The sequence below is a fragment of the Oryctolagus cuniculus genome, chromosome 13 (assembly GCF_964237555.1).
Source record: "Oryctolagus cuniculus chromosome 13, mOryCun1.1, whole genome shotgun sequence".
NCBI classification, from domain to species: Eukaryota; Metazoa; Chordata; class Mammalia; order Lagomorpha; family Leporidae; genus Oryctolagus; species Oryctolagus cuniculus.
The window spans coordinates 65,846,059-65,868,383 of NC_091444.1; the positions used below are offsets into that span (position 1 = coordinate 65,846,059).

Here is a 22,325-nt window from a genome sequence, read left to right on the forward strand (position 1 = left end):
ACTTCTGAGACCTTCCACCACTGATTAGGACTGGGATTCACTTAGCTTTCTGGGCAGACTTGGTGACCTTGGGCCAGCTCCAGAAGCCCTTCTTGTCTACTCATTTGATGATGCCCACAGCCACTGTCAATTCATATCAAGAACAGCAAAATGACCTTGAGGAGGATAGCCAGAGAACCTTGACTTGGGCTTGTCATGAACCACATTGATGATTACAGTATCACCAGACTTCAAGAACTGAAGACCATCTTCCAACTTCTCACCAGAACAGCAGTCAATTCCTTTTCTTCAGCTCAGAAACTGGTGTAAGCCACGTGAGCTGTGTGACAATCCAATACAGGGGCACAGCCAACTCTGATCTGATAATCACCTGAGCAGTGCAGTTTCTTCCACTGGTAGGTCTTTTTGCTTTTGAAGATTGAGATATGTATGTATATTGTCTCTTTATTTATTTGAAAGGCAGATGCAGAGAAAGATCTTCCATCTGCTGTTTCATTCCCCAAAAGACCACAGCAGCCAGGTCTGTACCAAGCCAAATCCAGGAGCCAGGGACTCCATCCTGGTCCCTCACATATAGGTGGCGAGGGCCCAAGTACTTGGGCCATCATCTGCAGCCTTCCCAGGCCCACAGCAGGGAGCTGGACTGGAAACAGAGTAGTCAGAACGGAAGCTGGCACTCCAGTAAGGGATGCAGTTGTTGCAAGCAGCAGCTTAACCCCACTATGCCACACCAGCCCTGGTAGGTCACCTTTGCTGTCAGCAGCAAAATTGCTAAAATTAACATCTTTGACAGACACATACTTTTTTTTTTTTTGACAGGCAGAGTTAGAGAGAGAGAGAGAGAGAGAGAGAGAGAGAGAGGTCTTCCTTTTCCATTGGTTCAACCCCACAAATGGCTGCTGTGGCCTGTGCGCTGTGCCAATCTGAAGCCAGGAGCCAGGTGCTTCCTCCTGGTCTCCCATGTGGGTGCAGGGCCCGAGGACTTGGGCCATCTTCCACTGCCTTCTCGGGTCACAGCAGAGAGCTGGACTGGAAGAGGAGCAACCAGGACAGAATCCAGCGCTCCAACTGGGACTAGAACGCAGGGTGCCGGCGCCGCAGGCGGAGGATTAGCCAAGTGAGCCGTGGCGCCAGCCCACACACATTCTTGACATTGAAGCCCATGTGGCTCCCAAGAAGAGCTTCACTCAAAGCTTCATGGGGTACTTCAACAGATTTTACTTTGATTGTGATATTGACTAGAGCAAAAGTGACCACCACGCCAGGTCTGAGAATACCAATTTCTGCTCAGCCCACAGGGACCATACCAATTCCACCAATTTTGTAGACATTCTACAGGGGCATACATAAAGTTTTATGAGTTGGACAAGTTGGTGGGAGGATGTCGCTCCCCCTCTTCGTGGAGGAGCGACACTAAACCCTGCGCTGTTCTTTCGTCTGCTCGGCCCTCCCCGGGTTTGCTGCTGGTTCTTCCCGGGTTGGCTACTGTCCCTTCCACCTCCGTGGAAGGGCGGTTCCCCCTGGCCACATTCCCCACTTCCGCAGGGGAGCGGCACACCGCCGGCCGGCTCTCTCGGGGGCTGCACAGGTGTTCCCTTAGATGTTCCCCTTAGATGTTCCTGGTGCATGTCGTCTCTCTCCTCCTTTATAGTCCTCCTCTGCCAATCCATGCTCGGCTGCCCACACGCCGAGTACGCTGCTCTCCTCCAATCAGGAGCAGGTCCTACAGTTTATTGGCTGAACTGGAGGCAGCTGTGTAGAAACTGTTTTCTTCTCTCCCAACGCCATATTGTGGGAGAGCAGATGCATAGAATAAGTCTTAATTCCAGTAACTTAGTCTAAGTCCGGGTTGCTCCCCACAGGAGGATGCTCCCCATAGGAGGATGTGGTTTCAATGGCATTGCCATCTTTGTAAGTGACTTTCCATCCCTGCAACCAAGGCACATTAGCACTCGGCTCTAGGATGTCGTTGCCATTCCAACAAGAAATGGGCGCAAATGCTACTGTGTCAGCACTGTAGCTGATTTTTTAAAATGTAGGTGGTAATTTTCCTCATGATTTCCACAAAACTCTTCCAGCTGTAGGGTAGCTCAGTGGAATCCATTTTTTTTAAAGTATTTATTTATTTGAAAGGCAAAGTTACGGGGAGAGAGAGAGAAAAAAGAGAGAGAGAGAGAGATAAAGAGAGATCTTTCATGTGCTGGCTCATTTAACAAATGGCCCAAACAGCTAGGACTGGGCCAGGCTGGAGCCAGAAGCCAGGAATTTCTTCCAAGTCTCTCACATGGGTGGCAGAGACCCAAACACTTAGGCCATCTTCCAGTGGTTTCCCAGGCACATTTGCAGGGAGCTGGATCAGAAGAGGAGCAGCTGGGACTCAAACCAGCACCCACATGAGATGCCAGTGTTTCAGGCAGTGGTTTAACCTGGTACACCACAGCACTGGCCTCAGGTATCCATTTCATTAACACCAACAATTAGTTGTTCACAGACAGGGTGGAAAGCCAGAAGGGATATTCTCGGGTCATTCTTGGAGCTAGTAGCTTCAAACTCACAGATCCCAGCAGCAGCAATCAGGACAGCCTGGCAGCCTGAGATGTACCTGTGGTTATGGCTTGGTGTTTTTTTTTGTTTTGTTTTGTTTTTTTTTTTTGTTTTTTTTTTTTGACAGGCAGAGTGGACAGTGAGAGAGAGACAGAGAGAAAGGTCTTCCATTTTCCATTGGTTACCCCCCAATGGCCACCACAGCCGGTGCGCTGCAGCCGGCACACCGCGCTGATCTGAAGCCAGGAGCCAGGTGCTTCCTCCTGGTCTCCCATGGGGTGCAGGGCCCAAGCACTTGGGCCATCCTCCACTGCCCTCCCAGGCCACAGCAGAGAGCTGGACAGGAAGAGGAGCAACTGGGACAGAATCCGGTGCCCCAATGGGAACTAGAACCCGGTGTGCCGGCGCCACAGGCGGAGGATTAGCCTAGTGAGCCACAGCGCCGGCTCTGTGGTTATGTTTTTGATGAAGAATCTGTATCCTAGGGCAGCAATCACTGTCATGAAATATTTTCTGGTCTCAAATTTCCAAAAGGATATGTCAGTGGTGACACCACATCCATGCTCAGTTTTCAACTCATCCAAGACCCAGGCACACTTGAAAGCCTTCTCAAATTTTTCAATGGTTCATTGGTTAATTGCACCACATATGCAAATCAGATGGCCAGTAGTGGTGGACCTGCCCAGTTCAATATGTCCAGTAATCGAAATGTTGGTGTGAGTTGTTTCTTTTCCCACTTTGGCTTTGATTTACCCATGATTTTCACAACACCTGTGTTCTAGTGGCAAACCTGCTATGAAAGGGGGGAGAGAGATTTTCCCCCCACTCCCTTGTGTTTCAAACAGGCAACTAAGATAATCATCAAGTTGAATTAATCTGTGTCTGGGTGTCTGTCTCCACAATAGAACGTAAGCCACTTGTATCAAGGGAGATCATTGCTTCTCAGGATTCGCCTAGGTGGTATATGGTAAGCCTGACCTCATGAAACACTTCAGGGAGGAAGAAAGGGGGAAAAGGAGGGATGTTAGAGGGAGAGGCTCAAGCAGGTTTGTACAAAGATGGGAGAGGAAAACGTTAATTATGAATGAGTAATAAGACAAAAAAGGAATCCTAAGTCTATTTAAGTCTTATATCCAGAGGGTTAATAACTCTGGATATAAACAGAAAAGACTTAGTCCTCAGGGTATGTCACTCTGAGCTCCTCAGGTGGTCCACAGTACCTAATGGTTGTCTCTCTTCACCCAATGCACACAGTCTCATTCCCCCAAGTGGGTGGTGGAAGCTCTCGTCGGTGACTTACTCCAAGCTCTCCAACTGATACTCTCATTAGAATATGCATTATCTCGTCAGAATATGCTTAATCATTCAGAGTGGTAAAACCAATTAACATGTATCTTTTTTTTTCTTATTTTCATTTCTACAGTTCTACTATACAGAAGACTTGAAGTAATATAGATAATAGGTAATATATTAATTTTAAGAGTAAACATACAGAAAAGTAAACACACAGAAGTCATCTTTTTTTTCTTTCTTTTTTTTTTTTTTTTTTTGGACAGGAAGAGTTAGACAGTGAGAGAGAGACAGAGAGAAAGGTCTTCCTTCTGTTGGTTCACTCCCCTAATGGCCGCTACAGCCCGTGCGCTGCGCTGATCCAAAGCCAGGAGCCAGGTGCTTCTTCCTGGTCTCCCATGCAGGCGCAGTGCCCAAGCACTTGGGCCATCCTCCACTGCCTTCCTGGGCCACAGCAGAGAGCTGGACTGGAAGAGGAGCAACCAGGACAGAATCCGGCATCCTGACCAGGACTAGAACCTGGTGTGCCAGCGCCACAGGCAGAGGATTAGCCTAGTGAGCCACGGCACCGGCCATTTAGAAGTCATCTTTCAAGAAAAAAAATCAAAGTCAAAACTTTGAGACTTAACTGATAATCACCAAAAGTTGGGAAACAAACAAATGTCCTTCAGATAGAAAATGGATTACCTGTGGTACAGCCACATAATGAAATAATAATTATCAATAAAAAGGAACAAACTACTGAGATTTATGTGTGTGTGTGTATTTGTGTATGCAAAAATGCTGAGGCTGAATATCAAATGCATTATGCTAAGTGAAAGAAGCCAGCATCAAATGGTTATTTGGTTCAATTTCTGTGACATTCTGGAAAAGGTAAAGCTATAGTGACAGAAAGCAAATAAAGCATTCTCAGAGGCTGCAAATGGGCAACAGGGGCTGCCTACAAAGTGATACAGGGAATTCCAGAGGTGGCCTGCCAGAATTGCTCTGTATCCTGATGGCAGTAGTGGGTACAGACTGCATCCATTTGTCAAAACTCACTGAACTACATACTAAACAGGGTGAATTTTGCTGCAAGAAAGTTACATTCCATTTTTTTTAAACAAAGATAAAGATGGTGTATCTCTTATTCAAAGAACTATACCAACAGCAAAGCAGAGTGATTAAGGCTATATTCTTGACAGCCCCAGTTACCTCACCTATAAAACTGGAATAAGAATAACTACGGCCTTTATAATGTTGTACAGATTAAATGAGACAAGCATATAAAGAATTCAGCATGGGCCAGCACTGTGGCATAGCAGGTAAAGTCGCCGCCTGCAGTCACCACCTGCAACAGCCCATATGGGCGCCCGTTTGAATCCTGGCTGCTCTACTTCCAATCCCGCTCTCTGCTATGGCCTGGGAAAGCAGTGGAAGATGGCCCAAGTGCTTGGGCCCCTGCACCCACATCGGAAGACCCAGAGGAAGCTCCTGGCTCCTGGCTTTGGATTGGTGCAGCTCCAGCCGTTGTGGCCAATTGGGGAGTGAACTAGCAGACGGAAGACCTCTCTCTCTCTCTCTGCTTCTCCTTCTCTCTCTGTATAACTCTTTCAAATAAATAAATTAAATCTTTTAAAAACAAATTTAAAAAATAAGAATTCAGCAGAATGCCTATCAGATAGTAAGTACATTCACAATGGGAGTTGATACTCTACATGAAAATATTCTCTCAGGAAGAGTCACCTACTTGACAACACCAACAGTATGCAGTGTATTGGGTAGGTATGGTGCTTGGTTCACAAGACCACCATCACTGAATCTGCTTCCTAACCCAGAACTTCGTGTAGACTAAAAGCCAGTAAAACAATGAGCAAGAAGTGGAAAGGCTTTAAGATGGCAGTCATGTCACCATAAATTATAGAGATATCTCCTTTTTACCCCTGAGGTTGACATTTGGACAAAATAGAGCCATATGAAGGAGCCTGGGGACACAGCTGACGCTCTGAGGAGAAGGCCACTTTCTATGATGTGGTAAAAAGCATATTCCAAGGCAAACACAATAGCTACATTGTTTACTTGCAAGCCAGCTTTATAGCTCATTGTATCATGCCCAAAAGCCTCTCCCAGTATTTCACAGCAGCATTGCAGATGGGATTATGTGGTTATGAAGTCAATAAGCTCCTTTCCTCATTTTAACATGAACACCAACTAACACTGCATTCATTCTACAGAAACCCATTCTTCCAGTTAGACAAGAAAGACATAGGTAACATGCAGAAGTGTTGAGTACTGACTACTTAAAAACCCATCCAAGTGGGAAAACACACACACACACACACACACACACACACACATATACTTCCTCAATTCTTTGCCAAAGTATTCTAGTCTTCCTAGGATAACAAAAACTTGATCATGATGAAAACTTCAGAAACAGGAAACACATTATGCTTAGATTGTTAAAACTAGAAATACAAAACAATCATCCCATCATTAGGTAGTTCTGCTTAAAATTTATGCAGCAAAATAAAGGAAGGCAGGCTGGCGCCGCAGCTCACTAGGCTAATCCTCTGCCTGTGGCGCCAGCACACTGGGTTCTAGTCCTGGTTGGGGCACCAGATTCTGTCCCGGTTGCTCCTCTTCCTGTCCAGCTCTCTGCTGTGGCCCGGGAGGGCAGTGGAGGATGGCCCAAGTGCTTGGGCCCTGCACCCGCATGGGAGACCAGGAGAAGCACCTGGCTCCCGGCTTCGGATCAGCACGGTGCACTGGCCACAGCACACCGGCCGCAGTGGCCATTTGGGGGGTGAACCAATGGAAAAGGAAGACTTTTCTCCCTGTCTCTCTCTCTCACTGTCCACTCTGCCTTTCTTAAAAAAAAAAAAAAAAAAAAAAAAAAAAAGGAAGGCAGCAGAAAAAAAAAAATAGCAATTCACTAATGATTTTTAACTGTGCACATTTCAAAGACTCGAGTGACCACAGAAATTTTCTTGGGCAAAGCACTCTCATTTGTACAGGAATATAGCTCTAACTTCAACAGTTCTTTATTTCTTCTTTAGAAAGATTCTTTACTTCTTCTTCTTTTTGTCTTCTTTGGGTTCAATTCTGCAGTCTTCCCCAGTTATCCCAGTTACAGCCTAGTTGATATACAACATCTATGGGGACTGAACATTTCTCACACAGTGCCAGTGTAAGGTATTGCTTTGTCTGAGTGCTCGGTAGTATACTGCAAGGCCCAGTGACTCACAGGTCTTATGCAGGGACTATGAAGGGACTAACAAAGGGCACTCCCGTGTGACAAAAGAAGATTCCCGAAAAGAAGTTGCAATGATTCCTGAAGATAAAAATTAATAGTGCTTTATTTTTATGGAAGGAAGTGGGCTTAGAATTGTAGTATCTTGGAATGAGAAGTTTAGGAGGGCTTTCCCCCTCTATAGACACAATTATTAAACTGTGTCCTGAATGGATACATTTTAACTATGCTCAACTAACTCTTTCCCTCTCTTTCTGCCTCTCCACAGAAGACCCTGTGATGAAAGAAGTCAAAGATCTCCTGCTCCATGGATGGGCTAGGACTAGGTAAAAGCTACATCCGCGCCGGGAAGCCCTCAGAAGAAGGAGATCACTGTTTATCCTTGCATTCTCCGTTGTGTCCAAAGACTTGAATTCTTACCTATGGACTTGAAAACAAAACTCAGACTTCTGATCACAATGCTGTAAGTTCATACACTGAAGTGCACCCCTCTAAGCCAAACCCACAGGGATGACAGACAAAATATAAAGAGAGAAACCAAAAAGAGTTTTGCCAATTCAGAAGTAAGACAAGCATCTCCTTGGACCATGGAAAGCAATAACCAAAGTGGAAACCACAGGGCTTTAGGTTTGGGAGCAAGTTCAGTTAAAGATGCTTCACATAAGAAAGGCGAGTAGAGTTAACCTTAAAGCTTCAAGCCGAGGACTGAGAGGAAGTTTCCATGCTGTAAAATATGGCCAAAAAAACCAGCGCAGATAGGAGCTGGCACTGTGGCTTAGCAGGTAGCACTGTTGCCTGCAGTGCCTACATCCCATATGTGCACCAGTTCAAGTCCTGGCTGCTTCACTTCCAATCTAGCTCACTGCTATGCCCTGGGAAAGCAATGGAAGATGGCCCAAGTCTTGGGCCCCTGCACCTATGTGGGAGACCTTGAAGAAGCTCCTGGCTTCAGATCGGCACAGCTCCAGTCATTGTGGCCATCTGGGGAGTGAACCAGCAGATGGAAAATCTCTCTCTCTTTCTGCCTCTGCCTTTGCCTTTCTGTAACTCTGCTTTTCAAATAAATAAATAAATCTTAAAAAAAAAAAAACAGTGCTAATGATTTGTTTCCTTAGGCTAAATAATTATAGGAAGCTTCAGGCCTGAATAGTCTAAGACAAGCAGAGCCATGGCCTCATTTCTGGATACACAGCCAAGATGCCCATCATCTAGGTATGAGCTCTGCACTAGGCTCAACATCATGAGGGTATGAAAGATCTGAATGCTATAAAATTGGGGGCTGTGGGGTTTAGGGAGGCAAAACCACCAGACATAGGGAATAGCACAGAAGAAAGGAAGGAACAAAACTGAACATTTTCTATGAGCCTGCCATATAAAATCTACATTTAGTGGGAGAGTAAGCAGCATTTGGCCTAACGGTTAAGACCTCAGTTGGGACATCTATACCACAACAGAGTGTTAAGGTTCAAGTACTGGCTCCCAGTTTCAGTTTCCCCATTAAGGTACACCCTAGGAGGTACCAGGTGAAGGCTCAAGTAGTTGGGTCACTGCCACCCACACAGGAAATACTGACTGAGTTCCAGATTCCCAGTGTTGGCCTTTCCCAACCCTGGCTGTTACAGGTATTTGGAGAGTGAACCATGAATGATAGTGGTGTGCTCTCTCTCTCTCTCTCTCTTTCTCTCTCTCTTTCTCTCTCTTGCTCTCACTCTCATTCTTGTTCTCACTGCCTTTCTAATAAATAGAAAAACAAAAACAGTGAAATGCAATGGTAAGGAAGATAAGCAACAAAAATCAATCATAAGATTTCTCTTCAGCAAAACAAACTTCATGGAAATGACTAAGATTTAACAGTAGTATGATTAGAATGCTCAAATAGATAACTAACAACAGCGTGCATTAGAGGTAAAAAAGATGTTATAAAAACAAAACAGGCAGAAATAAAACTCAAATTGGGAGATGTGGGAAAAAAATGAAATTTTAAATCTTGGAAAACAAAAAATAGCTTTAAAAACAACCTGGAGGCCTGCATTGTGGTATAGTGGGTGAAGCCACTGCCTGCAATGCTAGCATCCCATATGAGTGCCAGTTCAGGTTCCAGCTGCTCCACTTCTAGTCTGGCTCCCTGCTACCAGCATGGGAAAAGTAGTGGAAGATGGCCAAAGTGTTTGGGCCCCTTCCCCATGAAGGAGACCCAGATGAAGCACTTGACTCCTGGCTTTGGCATGGCCTAGCCCTGGCCATTGGGACTACCTGGGGACCGAATCAGTGGATGGAAGATTCTCTCCCATCTCCCCTCCCCCTCCCCGTCTCGCTCCGTCCCCCATAAGTAATTCTAAGTAAAATAATAATCCAGTAGCAAAAAACATCTGTAGCCCTGAGTTAGGGAGGTCGGAGTAATAGAATTTGGACAGGAGCACAAGAAAGAAAGAGTCCTAAAGTTCCCAACTGTTCAAACCATATACATGTGTCACTTCAATGAAAGTTAAAAATGGGAAGGGAAGGAAAAGCCCGTTTGTAACAAATCACACGAATGAAGAAGGGCCTGCAGGCCCCGCTGCCCTTGCTTCCCTCTAGACTTGATTTTATTCTCAGAATGAAGCAAACCAACAGAGATCCGATCTCTGTTGTTTTCCCCTTTTTCTTACTTCCGATATTAACTTACAATCTGAGGTCACGTCAATCAGCCACACTGAGCAATGCTATAAATATCAGCTCTTTCAGTCACTGTCGAAGTCTGCATAGAAGGTGCTGTGAGTGCCTCTTGCCTCCGTGCGAGGAGACGCCGTGCTTCAGCTGAGGCGCACGCATGTGTTCAATCTCACAGATACTGTGAATTCTGAAATTAGTCTTTCAGCTTTGGCTGCTGGGAAATTTAGCTTAAATCTGCGATTTATTTCTAGCTACTACGTAAAAGATCACAGAGCATGCACTCTGGGTACTAACCTACTTTCATGTTAGTGCTTGTCACTCTTATTTCTCAAGTAAAAAAATGATTGCTGCTCTATTGTATTTGTTACATACCTATGTGTCTATGTGTGGTTTGTGTATGCACATGTAAAAGTGCATCTGAAAGCTATTTCATAATATTTTGGGTGGGAGAAAAGGTATAATCAGCCAAAGGAAGTTAGCAATTTTGATAAAGGAAATAAATAAAACAAACGTAGGTTAGATCTTGGGATTATGAATTTTAAACACTATGAATGTGAAGTTTATCCTGAATATTACAGATAACATTTAATGCTGAGCAAACTAACAACAAGGAAACAGCTGTTTTTGAGAACATTTACTCTATAACGGTATGTACGATGGATGAAAGGAAAGAAACTGAGGGCCATATGAACAATAGAGGGCTATCTCAGTAATCTAAGAGGGAAGCAATAGGGCTTTGATTAGATCACATACATGATGTTTAAAAACAAGAACTAAATATAACAGACTTTAGGAAAGACAAAGTGACATAGCCAGTAAACAGACTTTTTTTTTTTACAACAAAGCATGTGGCATCCAATGAAGTATGTTATGCACTATTCATAAACGTATGGAAACAATCAATTCCATTTGTTCTGTTCTGCTTCTTCTACCTTGGATTCTGACCTGGGTAAGCCAGAGGACAATCTAAATCAATCCCAAACCTCCCTTAGATGTTAATTTTTATTTCTTCCAGAAATTAAGCTGCAGATTACAAATGACAACTCCACACATGCAAATTATACCAGCTATTAAAAGAGTTCCTGCCTTACTGAAACATGATACCAGGCAAGTCCAGTAATATGCAGATGTAGGCAAGTAATAAATACTGCCTGATCCAGAAACTTGGTTAGATCAGTTTTCTAGGTTCCAAGAAAAGCAGAAGAATAAGCCTGAAAACTTAAAACTAGAAACTGAAGTAAAATTAATCCTGATTGAACTAATTTTGAATGTATGATCTTTTAGAAACGCAGTAAGCTGAATTTACCTCTGTACTATGTTTTTGTAAGTAAATCAGCAATAGAGGTTTCAGAAGGGAAGCTTATACCACTGAACAGAGTAAAATTCCCAGGTGAATGAGACTTGAAAATATAACTGATGAACTAATTGCAAATCAAGGTACAGTCTCATCTAAGCATATAACTTACTTGTTGTCACTAGGGGATATTTCATAGAAACAAGGGATATTAGAGCTGGAAGAAGCTGAACATGACCACAGAGTCAATTTCCCTTATATCACAAATAATGAAACACATCCAGAGGGTAAATGACTTTCCTGAGACCACTCAGTTTGTTAGACTCTGAATGGACGAGAACCCAGCAGAGTAATCCACCACTTTTCCGAATGTACTATTAGGCCTTTCTCTAAGACAACGGTTATAATGATCAATGTCAGGTGTCAATGTGACTGGGCAACAGGGTGCCCAGATTTTTAGTCAAAGTATGTCTGTGAGGGTATTCCTGGATGAAATTGACATTTGGACCCACAGACTGAGTAAAGGAGACTGAGCTCCTTGACGTGGGTGGCCTTCGTCCTGTCAGTTGAGGACCACAATAGAATAAAAAAGCTGACCCTCCCACTCATAAAAGGGACCTCCTCCTAACTGGTCATTTCCTATTTTGTACTCAAATTGAAACATTTATTCTTGGGTCTTGAGACTTCCAGTTCTTGGACTAAAACTTATACCAAGTAAGTTCTTTTGGTTCTCAGGCCATCACACTTGGCCTGGAACTATACTATCAGCTCTCTTGGGGTCTCCAGTTGGCCAGCTACAGATCTTAGGAGCTTTCAACCTCTAAAATCATGTGAGCCAATTCCCTTTCCATCAGTCAATCTGTGTGTGTATGTGTGTATGTGTCTGTGTGTATCCTGTTGGTTCTGTTTTTCTGGATAACCCTCACTACTACAATGTTCAACAAACTTCCAGCTCAAGGGAGTACAGAAAACAGCCTCTATGGGTATTGCAGACATTGTGATTTGGCTCCCCAAAAGCCATTCACATTCTTCTTTTCCCTCTTTCATCAAGGCTGAAAAGCTGAAATCATTTCCTAGTCTCTTTTATAGCTAAAGGTGGCCATATGACACAGTTTGGAACAACAACATGTGGGTAGATATCTCTAGGAGGACTTCCCTTTGCTCTTTTGCTATTATCCTTTCTTTTTCTGGCTAGAGCTTGGATACAATGACTGGGAAAGCGCAGGGGCAGATGTCATCCTGGGACCATGAGGGCAAAAGCTACATGCTATGGATGCTTAAGGAGAAAGATGGAAGGATTTCAGATCCATGACTAAGATCTCCCATAGTAGATGCTCTCATCTTGGATTACCGCTCCAGAATTCTGAAGTCAAATATATCTCATCTACTAAAGCTGGTTTCAGTTGGGTTATCTGTTAGCTGTAGTCAAACCCTTTCCTAACAAACTATTATAGCCCATATTTCAACTGTAGTAATAAAAACAGAAGTGAACAGGATCCCATATTTTAATAAATATTAATAAATAAATTAATAAAATTAATAAATAAATAAAAATTCATTCATTCAAGAATTTTTTGAAGGTCTATCATACTGATGACATTTACAAGCAACTAAATATGGGAATGTTCCCAAGCAAGGCTGCTGAACGGAAGCTAGCTTGCTGCCATTCAAGATCAGATCCTAGGGAGGAATTCCAAGGGCATCTGTCTACTTCTGGCATATTTACTAGTGGCAAAAGGCTAACACGAAAAGTGGATTGAAGTTCGGGGAGCTACTAGTAGTTGATTAAATTTTCTCATTTAATTCAACCCTTTCCAAAAGTGTTTCTCTTTAAATGCAAAACTAGTCATGTTCAATGACTGGCAGGATTAGGATGAGTTCACAATCCTTTCCCACGCAGTGAGAATAACTACCTTTTCTCCACAAATCACAGATAACTGTGGGATTGTGAAAAAACATTAGATTCATTCATAAGATTTGTGTGTGATACTTGATTCTGCCACTTCTTCCTTCATCCCATCCCAAAGACATATCTCTGAACCTTTCTGAGTTCTGTTTACTAATTTATTTATAATTATTGAGATCAAAGGCGACAAAAGAATTCTAACAATATAAACAGTCAATGCAAGGAAGATTTTTTCAGATAACCTCACAGTTTTTAAATTGAAAGTAAATAAGCTCAAAATGAGAAAGAACATGAGTATTCTGAATAAAGTTACTCATTATGGCATTTGTTCTGGCTCTTTCTTTCACAGACATAAAAATGGCAGGTTGTATTATCTCCATTTGATAAAGTGCTACAATGGCCAGACTAGTGGAATAAATTTCAAAAAAATAAAAAAAGATACAACAAAAGTTCCAGGAAATAAACTGTATGCAGCTCAATGTTTTATTTTACTTGCCTTTGTTTCCTCTCATGCCTCAAGGTCCTATCTGAGAATCATTCACTTTTGGATTCATGAAATTAAAGCAGAGTTCTCTGAAAGATAACCGAACTAATGCGTGTGAAGTGTTCCAGTTTGGTTCCCAACAAAATACCTTGTCCTGGGTTTCGCATCGGAAACAGTCACACTCAAAGCAGTATTGGTCCCTCAGCTGCTTCCGGCGCTCCTCACTGGTCATCAGCATATCCAGGTAGCAGATGGTGAGCTGTGGAGACCAGAGAGAGGGAAAGGATCACGTGGCTGCTGGGCTCATTTTCTTTAACAGTTACTATTATTGCCAATTTTTAGAGTAAAACTTGTTTTTATTATACACCAAAAAGCACAACAGAGAAGAAACCACTGATGATCTTTCTAGTCAAATAATCATAGGTAATATATTAATTTACTTTCCTCTAGTCTTTGTTATATGGAGAACACACATGCATTATATATTTATTTTAAAGCACAGGGCTCATGTTCTCTATATACTTTTGTATTTTACCTTTTTTTCACTAAACATTAAAATAACAAGAGCTGTTGTGTTTTTGGTACTACTAAGGTTTAGTAATGAAGAATTCTGTAACTACTGACAATCAGAGATGCCAAATTAATCCTGGCAATCAAATGTGTGGCAGATGATTCAGCCAGATTGCTCTTAAATCCTGATCAGTTCTGTAGCTGCCTCGTGGGATTTAGGGTTATTTAAACTTGGTATCTTTACAATTAGGAGACAATTCTTTTACTTGTAACTAAGGTAAAAAGTATGGAATTATTTCCAAGTAGGGGATAGTTTAATGTTAGAGTGCAATCAATGATAAAGGCTCTTAATTTTCTCAAACGCATTCAAATACAATAATTATTTCCAGCTTTGAATGATAAAGATCCTAGGTGAGAGAAAATAGTTAAAGAAGTCTTTGGGCTTCTCCCTGGCCCTAAGAGTCTACTTTATGATACAGTTCTTTAAGCAACAACTTGATGTTTAAACACTTTGCACTTGAATAGGTCTCCATCTCCAATGCACAAAATCTAATTAAAAACATACAAAACCATCCTTGATTTGGTCTGTAACTTGTTCCACCCTCAGTTGGAACCTTCCCACTGTCAGTTGATAGTAACTTATCTTCTCAGTTATCCAAGTGACATTTTGGAGTCATCCTTGACTTGACTCTCCTTTAACTCAACCATCTAATCCAAGAAATTCTATGGGCTCTACCGTAGAAATACATGCGGAACCAACTGCTCTCCACCTTTTCTAACGCTACCATTCTGGCATCAATCACCATATCTCCTGCCTATAAACTCTAGGTCTCACAAGTGGTCTTGTCCCTTCTTTCTTTTGGCTCCCAGCACTCTACTCCAATGCCACAAGGGTTCCCCCATTCTGCCTGAGTAAAGGCCAAGTTCCACAGTGCAACTCAGTGTGGACCCAGGACTGGTGCTAGCACATGATGTGGGAAACTAGTCTACGATGAAATCAGTAACCAACAAAGTAGAAAAGCAATTAGAAACTTTTATACTAATTTGGTAAGGTTTTTACTATATTTTTTAAAGATTTCATTATGATTAAAACCTACAAATATATCATTTTGTAATATATATTACAAAACAGTTCTTTGTAACTAGCAGATAGAGAAGCAGTGCTTCACATATCCCCACCCCGTTCCCTCGTTGAACTCACGGCCCACTCCCAATCTCGGTCGGTGCTCCAGCCAACCCTCTTTTCTTCCCCTCCCTCCCCTGACACTCCCACCTCAAGGCCTGGCCACTGGAGGTTTCCTTTCCACTATGGTGAGCTCCCTCTTCTCCTTCAGATTCACATCAAATCTCACTTTCTCAGTGAGGTCTCGCTTGGCCACCCTATTTAAATTAACAACCCAATTCCCACCACACTTCAGTATTCCTAATTTAATTCCTTTACCTTTTTCTAGTGTTTTTTTTTTTTCTGTAACATTCGTTATCCTATACCATAGTACATACATTACTTCATTATTTGGTTTTAAATGCAGAAAGTAATTCTGGGAGTATGTGTAGTAGAGGAACAAGGGGATAATGTAGGAGAGCAGAAAGGTAGGATTATCCATGAAGGAGATGACAAAACTCCCTAGAGCAAAGAACTCCGTGTGGTTTTTCTCATACTGTAAAGAAAGCACCTCATGTCCAAAAGGTATGATCTCACTTGTTTGGAATCATGGTAGGGCAGAGAAGGCAATCCTCTCTGACACAAAACACAGTTTTAGGAAGGTACACTAAACATACAGGCAGGTGGGGAGGCCCGGCCTGGCTAGCTAGATGCATCAAATGCACCATGGCCATCACCAGGGTGATGGAAGCCATGAATGATCTGGGTGGCTGGCTGTCCAGATTCTTCATGTGTTAGACAACTATTACTTGCCACTCTGAACACCAAAACAAGAGAATCTACCCTCAAGACATGTAGACAATGATGCTACTGAGTATCTACTGTGTTAGACATCTGGAAAGGCAGCATGGGACGGTAACAAGCAGAAAAAGTCTTGAATTCAGATAATGCTGGGATTTGCACCCACGTGGATCTTTTGATGCAAGTCTGATGCTCTTTTAACCGTAAGAGCTGCTCTCATACCTCTGGGTACTCTAGAAGAGACTAGCTCCTTCAAGAGCTGCCACAGCACCATGAAACCTGAAATACTTCACAAATGTGCCAAGTGATGCCCTGTGGCAACTGGGCTCCCTCAGCTGAAACTACAGCCACTTTTTCATTCCTTGAAGTTAATTCTCCTGCCTCACAAGATGGAGCAAAGATTGCCTCTGAAGTGCTAAGGGCCACCCTATCAAGCAAATTCCTCCTGTTTCTGGAGAATACTATGTTCCAAATAAGCAATTTCTAGACACACACTTTGAAACAGCCTATTAGTGGTAAGTTTAGGGCAGAAAATATGACAGGACTTCAAAACATTTATGGGACATGGGTATTATGGAAACAATACACATAGATTTCTTCTTCTTTTTTTTTTTTTTTTTTTTTTTTTTTTACAGGCAGAGTGGACAGTGAGAGAGACAGACAGACAGAAAGGTCTTCCTTTACCGTTGGTTCACCCCCAAAGTGGCTGCTGTGGCTGGCGTACTGCGGCCGGCGCACCGCGCTGATCCGAAGCCAGGAGCCAGGTGCTTCTCCTGGTCTCCCATGCAGGTGTAGGGCCCAAGCACTTGGGCCATCCTCCACTGCACTCCCGGGCCACAGCAGAGAGCTGGACAGGAAGAGTAGCAACCAGGACAGAATCCGGTGCCCCGACCAGGACTAGAACCCAGTGTGCCGGCGCCGCAGGCGGAGGATTAGCCTAGTGAGCTGCGGCGCCAGCCACACATAGATTTCAAACATATTTTTCAAAATAAACCTAGCTTTTACTTCCATTTCCATGAATCTTTTGAAGTACACTCATACACTCATCTTCTATTGTCATACTCTCTTGGTCTCACTTTCCTAATATGAAGTTAGGTGGTAAAATGAGCTAATCTCTATGTTCCATCTTGGGTTAACTATAGGACCCTAATTCTCAGTACAGCACAAGATCAGTCCCAGAACCCAATCAGGTCAATTGGCTGTAGTTACTGAATGATTACAGCATGCTCAGTGTGAAGCTACTGACTTCCAAGGTGCTTGACTACCCAAGACTTTATTACAACCACCAAAATTCATGAGTGATAGTGCCTGGCAGTGAATGGACAACAGGAGACCAGTTGTTTCATTTACCCCCCATAAGTAGATTCTTACAGCCTCCCTTGGTGTCTCATAACTGCCTGTAACCATTTCCTGGACTATGCAATGGCTTTTTAACTGGCCTCCCTGCTGTCTTCAGTTTACCTTTCATCTTCTAAACTGCTTTGAGAGAGACTTTACCAAAACTCACATCTGAACACGCCATCTAGCTACACAAAGATTTTTGATGGCTTCTCACTGCCTATGGGATAAAGGCACAGAAGGCTTTCTCCGAGTGATTTCATGAGTGCCTTTCTAGTCTCCAAATCTCTCCCTATACCCTACAGTCTATCACAGTCATGTACAGTGCTACATCTCTGACACAACACATACTATGCCAACACATATCTGTGCATTGCTGCCTTAGCCGGCCAGTGCCCCTTCCTATACATTCGGATCAGTGATAACCCTTTCATCACCTCGAGCTTGGCTCAAATATGCATCTTCCAAAGAGGAACATCCCATCCCTTCAGAAAGAATGACCCATTTTCCTCTCTGCCTCTTTCATGCATTGGAAGCTTACAAAAATAACACCTATCAATGCTCAAGGACAAAAACATTTTTATTTATATTTTTTGAAAAATCCTGGCAGATCACTAACCAGTAATGACAGAAAAATCATTTTCTTCAGCCAGAGGCAAACCTTCATTAAAAACTCATTGACTCACCAGTCCTAATGGAGTATCTACTCACTATATGTAGGGCTCATTTGGTGACAATATACATTTGAAACTTGGCCACTGATCAGTGGATGCTTTAACAACACAGAACAAAACTGCATTAAAATATTAATGCCACTGACCATTGCTCTGTCATTTTAATGTGCATCTCTTAAGAAAAATGCCCTAAATCATCTCTAACATTATTACAGTAATATCAAAGAGATTTTTCCAGATCTTGAATTTTGCTTACATGAAAATCTCAAAGAAAAGTGAACTCCTTTTCCAAGAAACCATCATTTCATTATCTACAACTGAGTGGACAACAAGACAAAATCAAAATTAGACATTGTTTTCACTCCTAGAATTACAGTGTCATAGTTACAGTTATTGTTTTCTGCTAGCACTGGCTCTGAACTGAAAAAGACTGAAAAACTCACTTCTTATTAAAGGAAGGACAGAGTTGCCTGTGTCAACCCCCCCCCCCCCCATGTAAGTACAGCATGGAGAGAGATCTCTCTGGCTTGGAGGAGGGAGAGGGATTAAGTCCAGGGTCAGTACCAAGCTCATCACAGTGAAGGAAAAAATATCAAGCAGAGTCTCCCTACTCCCAACCCACCCCCAAGGCAGTACTCCAAGACTGAGCCTCTGGATTAGCATCAACGAAATGCACTAGGAGCTGCCTCTACCACCCCCTCCCAACCTTGAATAATACAACACAGTGACAGGTTCCAACCACCAAGCAGTAGGGCAAGAAAGTGAGTGCAGGACTAGACCTTATAGCACAAGGCCTTGTAAAGAAGCAAATTAAGCACACAGCATCTGCCATTCCTTCCCTCCTAACCACCTCTAAACCAAGATGGACTTTACAAATCAGAGCACAGGCAAGCAGGAGGACCTGAGCAGTCCCCAGTCACAGTAGACTCTTGATGCATTTACTGCTGGAAAATCCTGTGGTCCTTGCAGGCTTAAGTCCAGTTTGGGGAACTGCTAGGTTATCATACTGTTGTACTGCCTGGAAGAAAGAGTCCAGTTCTCATTGCACCCCCTTTGACCCTGGCTCTTGCTACATGGAGCCATCTTGAGGCCTTATGCCCCCAGAGTTGTATGAAGCAGTTTCTCCCAGAAGCTCTACAAACTCAGACATGAGAACCATCTAGAAGGTCCCATCTATGCTCCCATGGCACTAGAAAGAAACTGGGCAGCATACTTGAGTAGCTTGGCCTACAGAGACACTAAGAAACAGACAGCCTTACTTTCCCTTCTGCTGCCCCAGAAGTAGCCACGTGGCCTTGCTCAGGATCTTCCAGTCTCAGGAAGTAAATGAACCACTAGCCTGTGGGCTATGGCTCCAGAGGCTTAGGGACACAGATGAGCAGCACCCCCACCCCACCCCCAACCAATCATGAACCTAAGAGGTATTCAATCAGGTTTTCTTGAGTAGTGTGGCCCACTGAGGTGCATAGGAAGCAACTGGGTGACCCTGTCTATCCCTCCTATGGTCCCAAGAAGCAGCTGAGCAGCCCATTCTTCTAAGCTCAGCCCACTGAGGCCTTGAGAAATAGACACTCAGCCCCACCCAGGCCCCAGACTTGGCAAGTAGCTGGGCAGACGTCCTTGCGCAGGTTGGCCCCTGGAGGACCCATTAGGTTACCTATTCAGCTCTTGGACACTGACAGGGAACCCACTCCACTACAGGCATGGTGTACCACACCCTCGTGAGTGTGTGGACTTACTCTCACACAGCCCATGGAAACGGATAGATGCACCCCTCTCCCCCAGCCAGATGCACCAGCCCAGAACTGCCAGTGAACCTGTCCCACTTAAGGGAAACACATCCCAATTAGAAGTATAACCTTATTACCCCTGCAGCCTAGGCTGTCAAAATACTTACAAACATCATCAACACTGATTATAGCTGAAGAAGCTACAAGGGAATGCCACTAAAGCACTAGAACCAAAGCGAAGGCAGCTAGAACTAAAGCCAAGGCAGTATATGCAACCAATATCCTAGGACACCATGCCAGCAGAAAGTCTTTTACTACAAGTCATCCTGTAAAATTGGTAGAAGCAACTAACCCACCAGATGTACAAAAACCAACACAGAGGCACAAAGAAGCATTAAAAAAAAAAAAAAAGTAACAAGATATCACCAAAGGAACACAGTGACTCTAACTTCCATTTCTTTGTGACTTCTTGCTAAAGTATCTGCTGAAGAACTAAAAATTAATGATTTTAAGGAAACTTAATGAAACACAAGAGTATAGACACAGACAATTCAACAGTATCAGGAAGAGAAGTCATCATGTGAATGAGAAATTCATCATGGATAGAGACAATAAAAAAATCAAAACATTTGGAGCTTAAGAACTCAATAAATGAAATTAAAAATAGAGTTGAATTTTTACATTTATTCTAGTGGTTAGGGCACTAGTTAAGATGCCTGCATTCCATGACAGAGTATGGGGGTTCAATACCCAGCTTGGACTCCTGACTTGTTTTCTGCTAGTGCAGACCTCAGAATCAACGGTGATGGCTTAACTGACTGGTTCCTGCTTTTCCCGGTGAGACCTGGATTGAGTTCCTAGCTCCAGGTTACCACCCGGTGCAGTCAGAGCTGTTGCAGATATTTGGGTACTAAAGAGATGGGAACACTCACTTCCTTTCTCTTTCTTGGGTAGTGAACCATGGGTGGCAGTGTGTTTCCTTCTTCTTCTCCCCTCTCCGGCATTTGGGTACTGAACCAGCACATGGGAACACTCTCCCATCCCCTCTCTCTCTTTAGTATGTGGATAGTGAACCAGTGGACGGCAGCATTTTCTCTCTGCCACCCTTGCATTTGGATAGTGAGCCAGCAGATGGGAATGTAACTGTGGTCTCTCTCTCTTTCTCTCTCTGACATTTGGGTACTGAACCAGCAGTTGGTAGCACTTTCTCATTCTCCCTCTCTTTCTCTGGTATTTGGGTAATGAACCAGTAGACGGAAGTGTTTGTACTCTCGCAACCCTCCACACTCTGCACTTGGGTAGTGAACAAGCAGATGGAAGTGCACTCTTGCTTGCTCTCTCTCTTTCCCTTTCTCCCTCCTTTTCAAATAAAACAAAATTTTAAATACAGTTGAGAATCCCAACAGTAGAAGTGAGTAGTCAAAACAAAGAATTTCTGAGCTTGAAGACAGATCTTTTGAAATAACTTAGAGAGAGAGGAAGGACAAAAGGAATGGAGAAAGAGATGATGAGAGAATAAAGGAGCCGGCGCCGCGGCTCACTAGGCTAATCCTCCGCCTTGCGGCGCAGGCACACCAGGTTCTAGTCCCGGTCAGGGCGCCGGATTCTGTCCCGGTTGCCCCTCTTCCAGGCCAGCTCTCTGCTGTGGCCAGGGAGTGCAGTGGAGGATGGCCCAAGTCCTTGGGCCCTGCACCCCATGGGAGACCAAGAGAAGCACCTGGCTCCTGCCATCGGATCAGTGCAGTGCGCCGGCTGCGGCGGCCATTGGAGGGTGAACCAACGGCAAAGGAAGACCTTTCTCTCTGTCTCTCTCTCTCACTGTCCACTCTGCCTGTCAAAAAAATAAAAAATAAAAAAAATAAAGGAGAGCAAATTGAAAATAGCAGAGTCTTTGACCTGTGGAACACCACTGAAGAAACAAACATCTGTTTTATGAGTATGCCAGAAATAAAGAAGGGGAGAAGGCATAGAAAAAACCTATATGGTGCTGGTGCTGTGGCGCAGCAGGTTAAAGCCCTGGCCTGAAGCATTGGCATCCCATATGGGTTAAAATAGAGTTGAATTTTTACATTTATTCTAGTGGTTAGGGCACTAGTTAAGATGCCTGCATTCCATGACAGAGTATGGGGGTTCAATACCCAGCTTAGACTCCTGACTTGTTTTTTGCTAGTGCAGACCTCAGAATCAACGGTGATGGCTTAACTGACTGGTTCCTGCTTTTCCCGGTGAGACCTGGATTGAGTTCCTAGCTCCAGGTTACCACCCGGTGCAATCAGAGCTGTTGTAGATATTGCAGCTGCTCCTCTTCTCATCCAGCTCTCTGCTATGGCCTGGGAAAGCAGTGGAAGATAGCCCAAGTCCTTGAGCCCCTGCACCCATGTGGAAGATCCGGAAGAAGCTCCTGGCTCCTGGCTTCGGATTGGCACAGCTCCAGCCATTACAGCCATCTGGGGAGTGAACCAGCGGATGGAAGACCTCTCTCTTTGTCTCTACCTCTATCTGTAGGTCTGTCTTTCAAATAAATAAAATAAATCTTTAAAAAAAAAATAAAAACCTATTCAATGAAATAATTGCTAAAAATTCTCCAAATCTTGAGAAAAACATTGACATCCAGGTTCTGAATGTTCAAAAAAATCCTAAAAGATTTGACCAAAAAAGATCCTCTTCAAGGCATTACAGTCCAGCTGTCAAAAATACATGACACAGGGCTGGCACTGTAGTATAGTGGATTAAGCCCTGGCCTGCAGTGCCAGCATCCTATATGGGCA

At 43.5% G+C, this 22,325-nt stretch overlaps 1 protein-coding gene across 4 annotated transcripts in view; it reads right to left on the minus strand.

The window, feature by feature from the left end:
- Positions 1-22,325, minus strand: part of SMYD3 (SET and MYND domain containing 3) — a 777,767-nt gene that overhangs the window by 155,750 nt on the left and 599,692 nt on the right. For all 4 annotated transcript variants that reach the window (XM_002717632.5, XM_051820811.2, XM_051820810.2 and 1 more), the window contains one exon: positions 13,551-13,661. In XM_002717632.5, coding sequence (XP_002717678.2) covers positions 13,551-13,661 — 111 coding nt within the window. The remainder of the gene's footprint in view (positions 1-13,550; positions 13,662-22,325) is intronic.